The 12,281-nt window shown below is 37.8% G+C and overlaps 1 protein-coding gene across 1 annotated transcript; it reads right to left on the bottom strand.

Annotated features, from left to right (window-relative positions):
• Nucleotides 1-2,371: 2,371 nt before the first annotated feature.
• On the bottom strand, nt 2,372-12,012 carry AMER2 (APC membrane recruitment protein 2). The gene is made up of 2 exons (XM_032785191.1): nt 11,088-12,012; nt 2,372-10,913 (listed from the first exon to the last, which is right to left on the bottom strand). The coding sequence occupies exons 1-2, from the start codon at nt 11,920-11,922 to the stop codon at nt 10,033-10,035; spliced, it is 1,716 nt and encodes a 571-aa protein (XP_032641082.1). The 5' UTR covers nt 11,923-12,012; the 3' UTR covers nt 2,372-10,032.
• Nucleotides 12,013-12,281: the final 269 nt, after the last annotated feature.

Below are 12,281 nucleotides of genomic sequence, written 5' to 3'. Positions count from 1 at the left end.
CAGGTAATCTATTTTCCCATTCTTTTTCTCCCAAGTGCGCAGGACAAAAAGAAAGGATGTGGGTAGGTGAGGAGGCATGGGCATGAATATAAGCCCATTGTACAGATAAGGAGCTTAGCTACACATTCACCTCTTAGGCCTTATTATCGCTATCCAATAGGGGAGCAGCACTCTCATGAATGCAGGATCAAGTTAACTTGCACTTCCTATTCTGCTCATCATTTTTACACCGAGCCTTTTATATGCAACTCTTCGCATGCTTGTTGTGCAAGAAGAAGGTCTTAGTATGAATTGAAAATCATTGGGTGATGGTTAATCAGGTGAACATGAGCTCCCCGTGCAACAATGTGGCCAAAAGGGCATATGCGATCCTTGGATGCATAAACAGGGGAATCTCAAGTAGGAGCAGAGAGGTTATTTTACCTCTGAATTTGGCAGTGGCGTGGCTGCTGCCAGAATACTGTGTCCAGCTCTAGTGGCCACAGTTCAAGAAGAACATTTATAAATTGCAGAGGGTTCAGAGAAGAGCCATGAGACTTATTAAAGAATTAGACAACCTGCCTTATAGTGATAGACTCCAAGAGCTTGATCCATTTAGCTTACCTAATAAAAGGTTAAGGGGTGATTTGATTACTGTCAGTAAGTACCTACAAGGGGAACAAATATTTAATAATGGGCTCTTCAATCTATCAGAGAAAGGTGTAACACAATCCAGGGGCTGGAAGTTGAAACTAGACAAATTCCAACTGGAAAGAGGCATAATTTTTTAACAGTGAGAGTAATTATCCATTGGAAAGCTTACCAAGGGTCAGGATTGGATATTTAAATCAGGACTGGATATTTTTCTTAAAGATCTGCTTTAGGAATTATTTGATGGAAGTACTATAGCCTGTGTTATACAGGAGATCTGACTAGATAATCACAATGTTCCCTTCTGGCCTTGGAGTCTATGAATCTATGTATCACACCAGGCTATCTGCCCTGATGGGTTTTAGTCTTTTCTAATTATCCTGTGATTTGTTAATACACTTACTGAAAACTTCAGGAAAGAGCCTGTTCAGGTTCTTATTCTAGTCGGGTCAATATTTCAATGAACAAGCAAGCAAGTTCAGTGGTGCTTGAGGTATGTTAGAAAAGTGCTGTTTAACCCAGTAAAAAGAATAAATGTGACTATTAAAAAATCAGTTTACATTATTGATGCAAAAATAAATTGATCCCCACTCTTTATTTTTCAAATATTGAAGAATAAGTAGTTCTTTCTAAAACAGAGACTACTCATTTATTGAGTCAATGAAGATAAGGTGCCACTTTAAAGGAGTAAGATAAGGTGCCACTTTAAAGGAGTACTAGGCCAGTCTGGAATTTAAGTTTGGGAGAAGAAATCTACAGCTAGAGCTGAATGAATAATAGAGGCTGAACTGAAAAATGAAAATAAAAATAAGAAAAGAAAAGAAATCTGGTTCAAATTTGAACTTTTTTTTTATTTTTCACTTAATCGAAAAACTCTAAAAAAAATATAATAATAATAATAATAATCTAGTTTTGAATCAACCATATTTTTCAAGTTGACTTGAAATGAGTTTTTTTTTCAAGTTTTTCCATTTTGATTTGGCTGTTTTTCACCCTTTTTTTTTTTTTTAAACTGGCCAAATTTGAAATCAAAACACTGTCTCAAATTGAAAATTTAAAACAAAACCTTTTCACTTTTTCAGAACAAAATTTTCAAAACAAAAAAGACTGAACATTTTGACTCTTTAGAAAAAGTTTTCAACCAAATTCAGCTAATTCAATCCAAACTGACAAATACTTTTCAGTCCCCAAACCATGCATTTTTTGGCAGAACACAGTCCATTGAAAAAGTTCTGCCCAGTTCTGATTACCATAAATATTATTATTAATAATAGTTATAATATTTTATGAGATTTTTTTAAAGATATCAGTGGAAATTATTTTTGGCCTGCATTTCCACATACCATTTGCAACTCACATGTTGTGGTATCACTAAGACCAGAGAACCAGGAATTGAAATTGAATTGAAATAAAAATGAAACTGACTAATCTACTTTCATCATCCAAATGCAGTAAAGGGGAAAAAAAATTAAACCAATAGAACAAGTGGCCAAAAATTCATTTGCCTTTTAAAATTTTTTTTCAAGTTTTAAGCAATTTTTTTTGAAAAGTTAGTTTCATCAATCTAAGTTGTGTTTAGTAACATACGTAAAGGCATTTATATGTTAAAAATAAATAATTTTATCATGAGTATGTCATTTTCAGTTATCTTGGGGACTACCCATGTCTTGTTTTCAAAAGCATAGTATTTTCCAATTCACTAAATATATCACTGCTATCAGTAATTGAGACAACAATAATGAAAAGTAACAACTGAATTTATTAATTGCATTAATCATGACATATAACATGGCAGTGGATATATTTTTTACGTTAAGGTTTTTGAATGAAAGAAGAAAAGTGCAGTTAGTCAGAGTTCCTTACATTCATTAGAAGGGTGACTACAAAAACCACCAACATTCACAATGGTACATAAGCAAACACCAGAATCAGTGCCAACACATATACAGAGTACCCAAAATAAATATTTACAAGATTAAAAATATAAACACTGATTAATCTATCCCATTTAACTGTCGGGGAAAAAACCCACCTATTGCTATTTGTTATATTTTAAATAAGTCCTTTAACAGTAGATGTATTTTTCAAAGTTTAAGTGGAAGTGGGTGTCTTAACAGTCTATAAAAATACCACCTAGAAAGCTTCTAAGCTTTTACTGTCTCTGCTCTGACAAAGTTGGTGAATGCGAGTTTACCATATTCTCAGAAAACTGATCAATTACATGAAGTGTGGAGTTCTGGTTTTTCTTGCTCATCATCTTGAACAGGCCATGTGTTATTTCACTGGAGATGGTTCAACACAAATACTAATGGGAAAACCTGCAGTTAAAAATGATGCTAGGTATAACATCTCTCGTTTAAAAAAAAAATCAGCATTTTATAACAGTTAAATCTGTCCTATTGAGCATGTAAGAAACAGCTTTTCAGTGTCAGTTTTGTCAGATGCAGTGCTGAATACTCTCACCCACTTTTTCCCCCCCGAGTCCCACTACTGGTATATAAATCGAGACTGGCTGTGATGAAAGATTAACACTATCCTATATTATTACAATTATATTAGATTTATTTTTCTTCCCACTAATTTGGTGATTTCCTTTTTAATTTATAATCAAAAAAATTCTAGCATTGTAGCAGTACTTTCTCTGGGAGCTTTTTTGTCATCAGCAGTATAACTTATATTCCATAGTTTAAGAAAGCGGCAAACTTCAAGACTAGCAGAGCTTTTAAGTAAGATCCTGATGATGGATACAACAGTGCAGAACTGGAGTGCCAGATTCTGATACCCTTACTCATACTGAGTAGCACCATAACTCCACAAACTGTTTCATTGACTTCAGTGACACTACTTATGGAATGAGGCGTTATTTAGTGGGAGCAAGGGTACTGTAGTCTGGCCCAGATCACTGGAGTTACTCTGATTTTACACTGGTTTAACTGAGAGTCTAATTTCACTATTCCTCTTGAGAAGCAGAGTGAAACTGTTTACACTGCAATGCCAGAACAATGTCATATACCTGAGTTTGTCAGCTGCATTATAATTATGATTTGATGCATCTATGACTTTTTACATGTATGTAAAAATGTATGTATAGCAACTTCACTTCTGCAACTCTTGGGCCATATTGTTCCATCCACTTTTAAGCAGAAGACCACACCGAAATCACTGATTAGCCCCTTTGTTTTAATATAATTTTTTAAAATTAGGGTTGAAATGCAGGAGAAAGTCTTTGAGCAGTACTGGATCTGTGGAAGTAGATGTGCTAAAGCTACATGTTAAATGAAAGTGTCACATCCTGCTCACCTTACTGACCCAAACAGGTCCATTCCCTTTACAAGACAGCTAAAAACATACTACTGTTAACACTGGTTTCAGTAGATCTATTGTACTTTCATGAACAAGTCGAGCAGGATTTGGCTCATAGTTTGGGTGAATATATTGTCACTAATTGTAGTGCCTGTACAATGAGCCAACTCATGCTCCTCAATCCACATATGGAGGGAAGCTTCCACATGTGGCACTCTTTTCTTTCACAAGGAAGGGAAGTTCAACCACAACTGCTGCATCATGCCCCCCCCCCCAGCTCCAGACCATACTGGAAAGTGGTGGAGTAGGCTGAGGGAGGAGTGGGCAGGGGACAGGGGCATGGGAGATGCACATCATCCAGCCTCCTCTCCCACAGAAATTAAACAGAAAAGAAAATGTGTGAGTCCCAGGAGCAGCCAAGAGAGGAAAAGCTAAGATACTAGGGAGACAAGGGGGCCCTCCATGGGGCCAGAGCTGGTTCACAGAGCATCTGGGCAGAAGTTCATGGCCTCTCTTGGATCCCCCAAGATCTGCCCATTTTGAGAGTGAGCCCCACAACCTCTTCCACAAGGGATATGCCTCTCCCTTGTGATCGGATCATTTTAGGGGTGGGGGGAGGCATTCTCCATAAGTAAATCCTCATTATGATTTCTTCCCTCCTGCAAGCTGTCCCATGGGCAGGGATTATCTAGGCCTTTGCATTTACTGTCATTAGCAGAGAAATGGTATCGACTTGTAGCTCTTTCATTCTAAGGTCAGATTTAATTCAAAGCAGATACAACCGATTTTCTTTTATGGGCACATTATACTCAAAAGACATGATGTGTCTGTATAGAAAAACCAGTTGAAATGGTTTGATGCTGAAATGGTGATCATTTTAACATAGCATAGTCCGAAGTAATAAAAATCTGTTTGGGTCCTTACAGACCAAAACCAACATCTTGTTTTTGCTAAAAACAGATTTTACTGGAACTGCAATTAGAGTTAAAAGGAAAAACATGCTGGTTAACAGATTACAAAACACAGGCAGTGACACAACAGACAGCACACAGGATTTACTGCACTTGAATGGATCTGGTCCCATGTCTGCCATCACAAGTTAAATTAAGGATGGCAATGATTGTATTAGTTGAAATTTGGACATGCTGAGCATTGGGGTCAAGCCCTGGAGTGTCAAGATGGAAAAACAATGAAAAGATGTGTTTTGCATTTAGATAAGGGGAAATATTAACACACCGATATAGACGATTGCATGGTTGGCTGTATGATCTTAAAATGTTCACCTTTAAACAGAAAGGAAGTGCACATTTAGGGAGCACTTACTACTAAATGTTGTACTATTCTGCATAGGCAAATGGGTTATGTAAGCGGAATGAAAAATAATAAGAAAAAATTGCAACAACTGTCATGTATAATCTCTGCCAAGACTTAGTTCTGCAGCATCCTTCCGCTGGTATTACTTTGTTTTTCCAGGAATTGAAAAGGAGCAGTAGCATTTTGTATCAATGGCCATGAAAATAAATTCTCAGGCCACCTTGCTTAAAATCCTATACTGTTTGCTGTTACATAACCATTTGCCTTATAAGTAGTTATTGTTGCAGTGAACTGTCTCCTTCATACCATTAACACAATGAAAAGCCTTTTCAAAAAGCAGTCTATTACAGCAGGCAAAAAAGCTTCAGAGTGAGGCCATATAGCAAAATCAATGGCTCCCGTTGCAGAGCAAGCTCTGGCAGTACCATAAATTTTAGAACCAACTAGAGTTTTGCTTTGCTAAGCAAAAGCTTGGTAATTTGGCTCATCTGTACTTTAAGCACTTTCCTGAAAATGCCATCTCAATCAGACATTTTTTTTTGAAGACTTTGGTGAAATATTATTTTAGCCTAGATAAATAATTTAGTGAGATTCATTAAAAAATAATCAGGGAATGCATTTCCATAGGATATGTTTACACACAGAATTCTTCAAATTCGGTCCTCAATAATCCTAAATGGTGGCATGGATGTTCATAGGGGATGAAGATGATGATGATATATGGAGTAACAGTGAACACAGATTCACCTTATTAGTAGGTGTGTAGTCTCCTCTTAAATTTGTTGCATGTGTTCAAATCCTATTACTGTCAATGTCTCAGTTGCAGACCACACCTATAGCACAGCAAACTTTACTTCTATTGTGACAAAATGAGTCCACAAAAGACAGCATATCATGCTACTAAAAGAAGATCCTGTGTGCTGATATTTAGGAAAGAAACACATACCACTGAGGATACCACAGGTAACTATAAAATGTTATGCAATATATAGAAATATCCTAGGGACATATAAAATTTACCAGTAGTGACCTGAAAGTGCAAAGAGTATATATACTAAATGCCAAGACCTGATCTATTAAACGCTTTATATGTTATGTACAGGGTCATACCTATACAGCATCATCCCAAGCACAACTCCAAACAAAGTGTTCTTTAAGGAATAAAAACCACTGTAGAACATTCAAACAATGTAGAAGAATGATATCTTTGGGATCTGGAAGATCATTTCTATCTTGATATCTACCAAGGCCATGAAAACATTTGCTTAAACACAGTGATGTCATAAATTAGAATGCAAATCACTACAGAATGCCTCCAAGACTATTACCTCTTTATGTTTCAACTCATTAAATCCAGCAAGTCATCAATTTTTCAGTCATTAAGCATATCAGTGTCCCTTATATGTGATTTAAAGGAATTAAATGTACATTTAAAGAAAGCCTTTTAAACTGCCTTTTAGTGCTTTGTTTTAAGCCGTGTGTGAAGTTATAACATACAAATATATTTCTATTATAATAAAAATAAGTCCTGGTAACTACTACATTTCAGATTATTAATTTTTGAAATAAAAAACGTAATTGGTTTTGAATTTTGTAAATAAAAATTTAGAGCTAATTTAAGTGTTAACTTGTGTTTAAGTTTCTTTACTCCCACACAATCACTGATCTCAATTGTGAATCAATGCCACTGTGTTATTATGGTACAATAATATTGACACCCTATTATAAGTTACTTTCCCATTCTCCTTTTAAGGATATGATTGTCCTTTGTACATCACAAGCAGCCACATGAATCATTAACAGGTTTGCAAAACCTACTTACATTAGGTATAGGGCATAAAGCTTGAGAAAGCGATTAGTACCTAGTCTCTGTAGGAAAAAAAGAAGCTAGGCAGGTACCCCTCCCACCCTGAGCACTCTTCCCACATAAAAGCTTCAGACCTCCTTGCCAGAGAGTAGCTGTTTAGATTGTATTTGCCAGCCAGCACTCAGCAAGAGGAGTAAAATAAAGGATGGAAATGAAATACAGAGAGAAAATGAAGGAAAGGCAAAATATTTTAATGGTGGTTGTTGTTAGTTATAAGTGTGAGGGGACTAATCTAAAATTATTCTACTGTTTCTTGCTATATACAGGCCACAATGCAAACAAAATGCATATGAAGAAAAACTGCCACAAACATGTACTGTAGAGGTGGTAGGTTATTTCTCCTAGTGTTTTAAATGATGTACAGCTGCTACTATCCACTCTTCTCACTTTAAAGTATGTCGCAAGCTCATAACATCCTCTCTCTATCTCAAACTTTCAGTTCCCTATACAACCCTTCTGTACAATTTGTCCTTAAAACAAAATGGGCAAACATGAATTTTCTGTATAATCATCATGCAAAGAATAACATGATCCTTACAGTCAGATGGGGGAAAAAACAGAATGACTGTTAACTTTCATGACCAGGATTAAAATTCCATGCTCTGTACATTCATCCTTTTGAGAACTTTAGCTTCTAAAAATACAGGCAGAGTCAGGTCAAATGCAAATCCCCTTCTCAGACAAAGAAAATAATCACCAACTAGTTTTGAGACAGATTTACTGTATGTCCCCTCAGTCTGTGCATAGGAATGTACATGCCTGGTAGTGTTTGCATGAGAGTGTGTATGTACGAGTGTGCATGTTCATTTGTGTGCCTGTACAGTATATGTATGATTATCCATGCATATGTACAACCTGTGTATGTGAGTGGATGTGGCTACAGCCATACATATATATATTATGAAGAAATTACATAAAAAATAAACTTCTTTGAAGTATATTGAGGTTGTGACACAAGCCAATAAAGCCAGGAAATTGAATGGAAAGGATAACTTTTCCTCCTGGACACCCACCATTGAGGTTATACAAATCAGTATTAGGTAAAGTGACCATTTCAAAGCTAGATCTCAATTTTACCCTTATTAGCTAAATGGGCAACACCCAGTGATACCAATGGGAGCTGCACTCATGTAAAGGGAAGAATAATTGGGCTCTTAATACTGTACTTCTTAGCTTTTCACTGTTCAAGTTACAACCTTAATATTCTTTAAATGTATATTTTGTTTATCTCATTTTCTTTTTTATTAAAAGGAGAAGATAAAGCAAACTGTCATGTAAGATTCACTTACATAAATTTAGGATTCTCTTCATAATATTTTTTTAATTCTTTTTTAAATGTGTATTTCCAGATTCATTGAAACATCACCTTCATAGCACTTGCACTCTGTTGAATAAATACAGATTTTAAAATATTTTGCAAATGCATAGTATTTACCCATTAGACTTTAATGACCTTTGGAGCTGTTTCAGAAGATCGTGAAAATATGTTTTTAAGCACATCATAAAATCCTATGAAATGTCTTTGAAATGTTGTCAATGCCCATGTACAGTAGCCACTTTTCAAAAAAAAAAAAAAAAAAATCTCAGTCATTAACAATTTTTTCATAGCACCCAGGTTGTCTGCTGTTTCCTGGATCACTAACCTACCATGTCTCTTTTCTTTCTTTAAGTAAAATCACTTGGAAGTTATTAAGACTGAAACTGAAAGTCCAAAACTTTCTTTAAACAGCCAAAACTCATTTTCTAGATTTTAAAAAATAATAATTTAAAAATGTGTCTCTAGCCTAGGTTTTTCTCAGCCAGGTTTGAGCACAGCACAGATTTGTATAAACCCCTGAAAATAGAGGTTTGCAATGGCAATGCTGTCAGAACCTTGGCTGTGTCACTCTAATAAAATTAGCATAATAAACTTGTTATTCTGGGGAAGCAAGAGCCCATATAAAACAGAGTTTTGCTCTAGTTTAAGGTACGGTACTTAAAAGAAGTTCCATAATTTTAGAATTGTAAAATTAGCTATAAAAACTAACTTTTGCTTAAACTCTAGATAATACAGACAGACATTTTTATATTAAAAAATTGTAGCATTGAGTAAAACTGTTAAAATATGCATCTATCTACACATGAAGAGTAATTTATTGTATAAATGTGAAAGTTGTGTATATATTGGCTTTTAGTAAAATGATTCCCTGAACCTGATTTTTATGCATCAGACAAATAATGAAGTAAACATCTGAACATTGCCAGATGTTTCTGTTATCCATTTATATTGTAACAGATCCAAAACAAAACAGACAAACAAACAAAAATATCTGTTCTAGTTATAGAAATCCACCTAACTCATTAATTAGCTACTGGACACAAATAAGTTGAGTCTGCTGCTGACCAGCATTGCTGTATGTACATCAGGTAAATAATTACCTATTGGGTTGTTTGTTTTTTCTTGGCATTTTTCCACATAAAATTGTAGAGCAGACATCATTTTTCAATTTAAGCAAAAACAGAAAACCAAAAACCAGTAAAAGCTAACTGTTTTGGAGAATTCCTGTTGTTCATCTTTTTCTGTGTTTCTGTCCCCCTGAAGAACTCATGGCACTAATTTGCATTAGGGGAGATGCTCATTTTATGCTCATAATCAAAGTCCAGCTTCCACAAAGGCATGTAAAAGTGACCTCCTAAGTGTTCAGTGGTTCAGAAAAAAGATACAAATTTTAAAAGGTGCTTGAAAAGAATTGGACTATTTTTGTATTTTTATATACTGTATATCAAGAAGAGATTCAGAAGTGCTGGCCCCCAGAATACACTTAAGGGGTCCTTTTAGGTGCCTTTCTTTAGGTACTGCAAACATTTATTAGTGTTTTCCTATAAAGACTTTCCCACCTCTAATTCACTGTCCATCTTTATCTCCAGATCTTGTTCAACTACTTTTTGGCATTGTCCTGGAATGTGGTGGCTTTAACCATCGTTCCCGCTAAACCCCTATTACTGACCCGGCGTACAAGTACTTTAGAAACAGGGATTTTTGTTCTGGGAATCTCACTTTTGGTTGGGTGATGGTGTGCAATATGATGGCTGTTACTGGCATCTGTTCCGTGGCTGATGGGAGGCGATGTAAGATGTTTAATGCTGATAGGTATCTTGGAGTCCTTGACTGAACCTGCAGGTGTTTTAAGTGAGCATGTGGTTGTTACTGGAGACACAGGTTTGGAGCGTGATACACAGGTGACTTCTTCATCAGAAGGAACCCCTGTGATGTTTTCATCTGTATCAGCATAAAGATCATAGAGGGCATCACCACTGTAGCTGTCCCTGGGGATGCTCTCTTTCTGGACACTATTGCTGCTATCTTCCTCAGGACCAGGAGTAGTGGAGTCCCAGTAGCCCTCATCACTGTTTGGGATGCCTTCTGGCTGCTCATAGTCCCTGTTCTTCTGATCCTCTTTGTGGTTGAGATGAATTGGAATCTGGCTGAGACCAATGCGTTTCATCATTGAACCATCCTGTGCCCCCTCAACACACTTGCTCTCTTTTTTGATCTCAGGTGGTTTTCTCCCTCCTCCTTCTCCCCCCTGGGTCTCTTGGACTTGCTCCTCTGTTTGTGATAACATATCCCAGAACTCCTGAAGGTACGTGTCATCCACTTGATCTGGGCTTGCCATCTCCTCTCCTCCTCCCTGGTAGGCCACCATGTTTGGGTTCTTTTTAGAAGTGCCTGGCTTGCTGGCCCCTGGGGTGCTCTTCTCACAGTCGCCACTGCTGCTGCCCACTTCATCCTCCTGGTCTGCAATAATATCTCCACAGCCTGTAAGAGAGTCAAAGCTTTTCAGTGAAGTCACGTCAGCAAACATCAAACAAATACGATCTATCGACTGCTCTGAGGGTGGATCAATAGAGGAAGGGTCAGGGGCTGCTGCCATCTCTTGACCACTAAGACATTCAGGTTCAACAAGGGAAATAGTCTTTATTGGAATGTCACCTGTTATGGCCGTATCCTTCGCAGTCCCAAACTCTTCCACACACGGATTTGGCAGCTCAGGGCGGTTCTCCTCATGTTGGTTTCCAGCAGCAGCAGGATCCTCTCGTTGTATGCTTTTGTTGTTCTGCATTTCCCCACCATCTCTAACTTCAGGGTCCTCTGCTGTGGCATGCACATCTCTGCTGTGTTTATCACTAGACAATTCAATGTTAATTTCTTCTGTGGTATATGGAGGCTCAGACAAAGGTTTTGGTGCCTCTTCTTTGATGCATTCCAAGCTGGCAGTCAGAGAACCTGACATAATAAGGCTGGACTGAATTTCTGATGTTTCCCCCCTTTCCTCCTTGCCATTTTTATCCTTTTTATGCCACCGCATACTGCTGAAGATCCCTTTCAATCCTTTCTTTTGTCTGCTGCCCGCCCTCTGATCTGCATTCTCTCCCTTGCCATTTTCTGATTTACCATTCTTCTTCAACAGAGAGAAGAAACTGTGTGACTTAGCCACGGAGCTGTTTGATGAAACATTGAGGCTGGCTACAGCCCTGGTGTTTATATCCCTGTTCAGCTGATCAACACCACCACCACCTCCGCTGCTCGATTCTTCCTTCTTGCTGCTTTCCAGCACAACATCAGCTAATCCATCGTGAGTCTTGCTCCTCACCATCCCAGCTTTACTTGAGCCTTTCCCATCCCCGCCTTTGTTTTTCACCCCAAATATGCTGGGCATGGTGCCCCCAGATTTCCTCCTCTTAAATAATTTGAAAGCAGTTTTATTAATCTTCCCGGATGGCGGCTCAACTGCCGGAGTCTCAGCACAATCACAGTGCAAGTCCATGTCTGCTGCCTACCGTGTCCCTGATCCTGCCTCCTTCCCCTCCTGCAGACCCCCACAGATGCCTGATACTGATTTCCCTCACTGACAGCCTCTCTGCCACTGCTGCCTCCTGCTTATCTCCATGGCAACCCAGAGAGGGATAAGCAGCTTTCCTCAGTCATGGGCCTGCGCCAGGCCACTGTCATCCATTCTAAATCAACCTGAGCTGCAACAGCAACACCAATAGAGTTTGCTTCTCACCCCTCCCTAAAAGGGCTTATATAACTTAACCCGCCTCGTGCTGCTGCTGTTCACTATCATGTGTGCAGTGCATGGTTTATTTTGGATGAAAACAGTTTGTGCTATTTACACATTCCGCA

This window comes from Chelonoidis abingdonii, chromosome 1, assembly GCF_003597395.2.
Source record: "Chelonoidis abingdonii isolate Lonesome George chromosome 1, CheloAbing_2.0, whole genome shotgun sequence".
Classification (NCBI taxonomy): Eukaryota; Metazoa; Chordata; order Testudines; family Testudinidae; genus Chelonoidis; species Chelonoidis abingdonii.
Note: the sequence above shows the minus strand (reverse complement) of the source record. Positions and strands in the feature narration are given on the sequence as shown.

Bases quoted from the DNA above. Each gene is read 5' to 3' on its own strand.
- AMER2 (XM_032785191.1), bottom strand. From the start codon at position 11,922: ATGGACTTGCACTGTGATTGTGCTGAGACTCCGGCAGTTGAGCCGCCA. The intron at 10,914-11,087 runs GTGACATTCCAA...ACTCTCTTACAG, and splicing joins GAAGGATACGGCCATAACAG to GCTGTGGAGATATTATTGCA.